We start from the raw sequence: 6,000 nt of genomic DNA, 5'->3' as shown, positions 1-6,000 counted from the left end.
ATTCGTGGGATGTGGGCATCACAGGCTCTGCCAGCATTTATTGCCCATCCCTAATTGCCCTTGAGAAGGTGGTGGTGAGCTGCCTTCTTGAACCGCTGCAGTCCATGTGAGATAGGTACACCCACAGTGCTGTTAGGAAGGGAGTTACAGGATTTTGACCCAGCGACAGTGAAGGAACAGTGATATAGTTCCAAGTCAGGATGGTGTGTGACTTGGAGGGGAACTTGCAGGTGGTGATGTTCCCATGCATCTGCTGTTCTTGTCCTTCGAGGTGGTAGAGGTCGTGGGTTTGGAAGTTGCTGTCTAAGGAGTCTTGGTGCATTGCTGCAGTGCATCTTGGAGATGGTACACACTGCTGCCACTGTGCGTCGCTGGTGGAGGGAGTGAATGTTTGTAGATGGTGTGCCAATCAAGCGGGCTGCTTTGTCCTGGATGGTGTCGAGCTTCTTTAGTGTTGTTGGAGCTGCACCCATCCAGGCAAGTGGAGAGTATTCCATCACACTCCTGACTTGTGCCTTGTAGATGGTGGACAGGCTTTGGGGAGTCAGGAGGTGAGTTACTCGCCGCAGGATTCCTAGCCTCTGACCTGCTCTTGTAGCCACGGTATTTATATGGCTACTCCAGTTCAGTTTCTGGTCAGTGGTAGCCCTTAGATGTGGATAAATCTGGTAGGCGACAGAGTTTAACAAGAGCAAGGACCAAAGAGCTGGCGAAGAGTGCCACAAGAAGTAGGAGCCCTTAAGATAGAGAAGCTCTAGTGGCTACTAACAAGTTAGATGGTAAATTGGTAAAGGATGCAAAGCAAAGAAAGCTTGACAGTTAGAGAGAGTTTGGCGTATACGCAGAGGTGCCAGATAGAGGACAGGTGGCATTGTCCCATAGCTTGATCTGTATAAAGAAAGTACTTCCCGATGGTACATATAAAGCTAAAGCCAGTCGTGTAGCTCGGGAATGACGAAGCGATCAAGATGTTAAACTCCCCAACAGTAGGAAAAGCAAGTTTACGGATTTTCCTAGCCTATTAGCGACATGCTCATGGGAATGTAAGGCCATTGACATCAAAGCAGCATTTTTGCAAGGGGAGAAATTTTTAAGGCCACCAAAAGAAGCTGGAGATAGAGTTGATATTATGGAACTGGGTCCAGTTCTGATGAAAGGTCACAGACCTAAACATTAACTCTGTTTCTCTCTCCACAGATGCTAAAGGCCTGCAAATGAAACCCGACCCGGCCCGAGTCCTTTCACTTTTTCCCCGCGCCCAACCCAACCACCAGTAGGTTGTACTCTATCTTGGATGGTATCACTTACTGCAGGCCAGTGTGGACTGTTTCCCACCTTGACGTCTTGGCTGTTACTGTGTCCAACCCGACCCGACCCAAGCCCGAATGTGGACCCAGAAGAGCAACCTGTTAGTTCAGTTCCGAAGAAGGGTCACTGACCCAAAACGTTAACTCTGCTTCTCTCTCCACAGATGCTGCCAGACCTGCTGAGTATTTCCAGCATTTCTTGTTTTTATTTCAGATTTCCGGCATCCGCAGTATTTAGCTTTTATATTACCGAACCTGACACGTGTCGTCTGGTCCCATCGGGTTCGGGTAGTCATGCTCTGACCTGACCTGCTGAGTGTTTAAAACACTTTCTGTTTTTATTTCAGAAGACCAGCCTCTGCAGTATTTTACTTTCATTTCAGTGAATGTGCCCGATTCACGCTACAGGAGCACAGCGCGCAGGCGCAGTGCTGGCCTGTATCTGGAGCAGGCGCAGTGTCATTGTGATCGGAGCCGTGCGAGTACTGGAGACACTTTTGCAGCGGGTGAGAGTCGCGGAGCATTTGGAAGGAATGGAGCCGGCGGGTGGGCTTCAGAAACACCGGGTGTAGACCGCAAGCCGCGAATAAGAAACTCCAGGTCCCCCGTAGTGGAGCAGCAGTTATGGGGCTTCTCCCGACGGACTGAGGCGGCGTGGGAGGAGATTGTGGGCGCAGGGGAGGAACTGGAGCCGTGGGTGGGCTGGGAAGCTTCATAAACTCCTGGGGTAGGCCTGAGGCCTCGAATAAGAGCCCGTAGGCCCTGTGTTTACCCCGAGGTGACAGGATCGGGGGCACTGGCAGCCATCTTGGTGAGAGCAGTGTGTGGGCGGGGCTTCTACATCTGTTTCCCAACCGGGTCCGAGTGCCCGGAATGTGAGGCTTTCTGGACAACAGAGTTTGAAAGCAGCTTTCTCCATTCCCAGGCAGCATGTGATGTTTGCAGCCGAGGTAAGTCCATGGGCCATGGATGTATTCACTGTGAGAGGAAACAGACCCTGTATAGTTACCTGAAGAGATTGTTCCACAACTTTTAGTTACAGTTTAGCTCCTATTCTTAGGTCGCTTGGTATTGAGGGTGGGTAAGTTAGAGGCCCTTCATCCTGGACCTGTTCTTGGGCCTGGTTCAAACAGGAATGTGTGGGAGCCATGTTGGAGGTTGGGGTGTCACTCTGGCTGACAGCTCCTCTACTGTGGTCTTGATGATGACCGTGGAGAGGGATCACGCTTGATACCTTCTGCGTCTGGTGGGCAACTCAGGGTACAGAGTATCTCATAGATACTGTCCCAACATTCTTGTTTAGTTGGGAAGGTTTCCTTTGCTTTAGGCACTTTATACACTTCTGGACTCAACATCGAGTTCAACAATTTCAGACCTTGAACCCTATTTTGATTTTTCTTTCCATCATGAGCTGGTCTTAAACTTGTTTTTCATGTTTTTGCACAGTGGCGCAGTGGTTAGCACCGCAGCCTCACAGCTCCAGCGACCCAGGTTCAATTCCGGGTACTGCCTGTGTGGAGTTTGCAAGTTCTCCCTGTGTCTGCATGGGTTTCCTCCGGGTGCGGTTTCCTCCCACACGCCAAAGACTTGCAGGTTGATAGGTAAATTGGCCATTATAAATTGCCCCTAGTATAGGTAAGTGGTAGGGAAATATAGGGACAGGTGGGGATGTGGTAAGAACATGGAATTAGTGTAGGATTAGTATAAATGGGTGGTTGATGGTCGGCACAGACTCGGTGGGCTGAAGGGCCTGTTTCAGTGCTGTATCACTAAACTAAACAGACAGAGATGTTCATTATTCTGCCATTAACACTCTCTCCGGACAAATGCTTTCTTTTTTACTACAACTATTCGCACTTCCTTTGCCTCTTCCATGTTCCATGACATCTTTGTCATTTAATCTCTCCCACCTTCTGCTCTATCACAGACCTTCTCTTTGTTGTTCTTCTCCCATCCCCCCTTTCATTTGCTCAAAACCTTTCTCACTTTTACCAGTTCTGATAAAGTCATCGACCTGAAACATTAGCTTCCCCCTCTCCACAAATGCTGCCTGACCAGCTGAGTATTTCCAGCACTTTCTGCTTTTAGTTCTGACTTCCAGCATCTGCTGTATTTTGCTTTTGTTGGGACTTTGTTGCTTATTTTGGCTTCTTTTAGTTTGAATGGATCACATGTTTGGAGGGAAACAACGGAGCAATGAATTTTCCAGAGAAACTGTAACTGTCTTCTGAATTTCTATCCTGTACTGACAGTGATGACTTTTGTAAACTCCTCCTTTTACAGGGTATTCAAAAGGGAGGATTTGCAGAGTAGAAACTCAAACCAAACATCACATCAAGATCTGACAGAGTCACTCAATTCATCAGGACCTGAATATCATCGGCCTTTGAATGTGGAAGGAGAAATATTTGTTCTATCTGTGTAAAAAGATCTCAAAACATCAGTGTGACTGGCAAAGCACCAAGACACAAACACCCGAGCGAGTGTGTTCCACTGCACTGACTGTGGAAAGAGCTTTAACTAGTTACACAGCCTGAAGAAACATCACATCATTCACAGTGGGGAGAAACTGTTCTGTGTGGGGATGAGGCTTCAACTGATCATCCAACCTGGAGAGACACAAGGACATCCGCACAATGGAAAAACCGTGGAAATGTAGGGACTGTGGGAAGGGATTCAATTACCCATCCAAACTGGAAATTCATCAACGCAGTCACACCGGGGAGAAGCCATTCACCTGCTCCGAGTGTGGGAAGGGATTCAATCATTCATCCGCTCTGCAGAAACACCAGCGGGTTCACACTGATGAGAGACCGTTCACCTGCTCCGACTGTGGGAAGTGCTATAAAAGTTCCGGGGATCTAATGTTCCATCAACGTATTCACACTGATGAGAGACCTTTCAGCTGCTCTTACTGCGGGACTGGGTTCAGGCAATCATCTGATCTCACTGTACACCAGCGTACTCACACAGGTGAGAGACCATTCCCCTGCTCTCTGTGTGGGAAGAGATTCACTCGGTCATCTAAGCTGCTGGCACACCAGCGAGTTCACAGTGGGGAGAGACCGTTTACTTGTTCTGTGTGCGGAAAGGGATTTGCTCAGTTATCAGACCTCCTGCTACACCAGCGCATTCACACTGGAGAAAGGCCTTTCACCTGCTCAGAATGTGGGAAGGGATTCACTTGTTCATCACACCTGCTGACACACCAGCGAGTTCACACTGGGGAGAGGCCATTTATTTGTTCTATGTGTGGAAAGGGATTCACTCAGTCATCTATCCTGCTGACGCACCAGCAAGTTCACACTGGGGAGAGACCATTCACCTGCTCAGAGTGTGGGAAGAGGTTTGCTCAGTCAGCCAACCTCCTGGCACACCAGCGAGTTCACACTGGGGCGAGGCCGTTTACTTGTTCTGTGTGTGGGAAGGGATTCACTCAGTCATCTACCCTGCTGACACACCAGCGAGTTCACACTGGGGAGAGACCATTCACCTGCTCAGAGTGTGGGAAGAGGTTTGCTCAGTCAGCCAACCTGCTGACACACCAGCGTGTTCACACCGACGAAAGACCTTTCAAGTGCTCTCACTGCGGGACTGGGTTCCGACGGTCATCTCACCTCACTGTACACCAGCGCACTCACACTGGGGAGAGGCCGTTCACCTGCTCTGTGTGTGGAAAGGGATTTGCTCAGTCAGCCAACCTGCTGGCACACCAGCGCATTCACACTGGGGAGAGACTGTTCACCTGCTGTGTGTGTGGAAAGAGATTCACTCGTTCATCCACCCTACTGCTACACCAACGAGTTCACAAATGAGTACAGGGGTTGGATTCTGCTATTGTTGCTGCTGTTAATCACATCCATAACTGAATCATGTTCATTCTGATGGTTAAAGAAAGATCTGCACATATACAGCACCTTCCACTACCTCAGGACATGCCAAAATGCTTAACAGCCAATAGAGTCATACAGCACAGAAACAGGCCCTTTGGCCCATCAAGCATCTATCCTCATCCCAGTTTCCAGCACTTGGCCTGTAGCCTTGTATGCTATAATGTTTCAAGTGCTCATCTAAATACTTCTTAAATGTTGAGGGTTCCTGCCTCCACCACCTCTTCCAATGAAGTATGATTGAAGTGTAGTCACTGTTGTAATGTAGGAAATACGGCAGCCAATTGCACACAGCAAGCTCTCTGCAGTGGGACCTAAACCCACAACCTTCTGACTCGGGTGGCAATGGTACCAACAGAGCCACAGTCATGGTTTGTTTCTGTTGATGTGAACATTGGACCTTGCAACATGATTATGTCTTAGATTGTGATTTTTTTTTAAGTTTAAGATGGAATCCAGGAGGTGAGATGACCTCAATTCCACTCAGAGTCATAGAGAGATACTGCACTGAAACAGGCCCTTCGGCCCACCGAGTCTGTGCCAACCAACAACCACCTATTTATACTAATTCTACATTCATCCCATATTCCCTACCATATCCCCACCTTCCCTTAATTCTCCTACCACCTACCTACACTAGGGGCAACTTACAATGGCCAATTTACCTATCAACCTGCAAGTCTTTGGCTGTGGGAGGAAACCGGAGCACCCGGCGGAAACCCACGTGGTCACAGGGAGAACTTGCAAACTCCACACAGGCAGTACCCAGAACTGAACCCGGGTCGCTGGAGCTGTGAGGCTGC

The 6,000-nt window shown here is 48.9% G+C and overlaps 1 protein-coding gene across 1 annotated transcript in view; it reads left to right on the top strand.

Moving 5' to 3' along the window:
- Nucleotides 1–1,823: 1,823 nt before the first annotated feature.
- LOC137381292 (zinc finger protein 850-like) overlaps nt 1,824–6,000 on the top strand; it is a 62,055-nt gene continuing 57,878 nt past the window's right edge. The window contains exons 1-2 of the mRNA XM_068053641.1: nt 1,824–2,257; nt 3,591–5,046. Of these exons, the coding sequence (XP_067909742.1) occupies nt 3,944–5,046 (1,103 nt within the window). The 5' untranslated portion in view covers nt 1,824–2,257; nt 3,591–3,943. The remainder of the gene's footprint in view (nt 2,258–3,590; nt 5,047–6,000) is intronic.

This window comes from Heterodontus francisci, chromosome 22 (assembly GCF_036365525.1).
Source record: "Heterodontus francisci isolate sHetFra1 chromosome 22, sHetFra1.hap1, whole genome shotgun sequence".
NCBI classification, from domain to species: domain Eukaryota; kingdom Metazoa; phylum Chordata; class Chondrichthyes; order Heterodontiformes; family Heterodontidae; genus Heterodontus; species Heterodontus francisci.
This window is presented reverse-complemented; position numbering and strand designations above follow the sequence as displayed.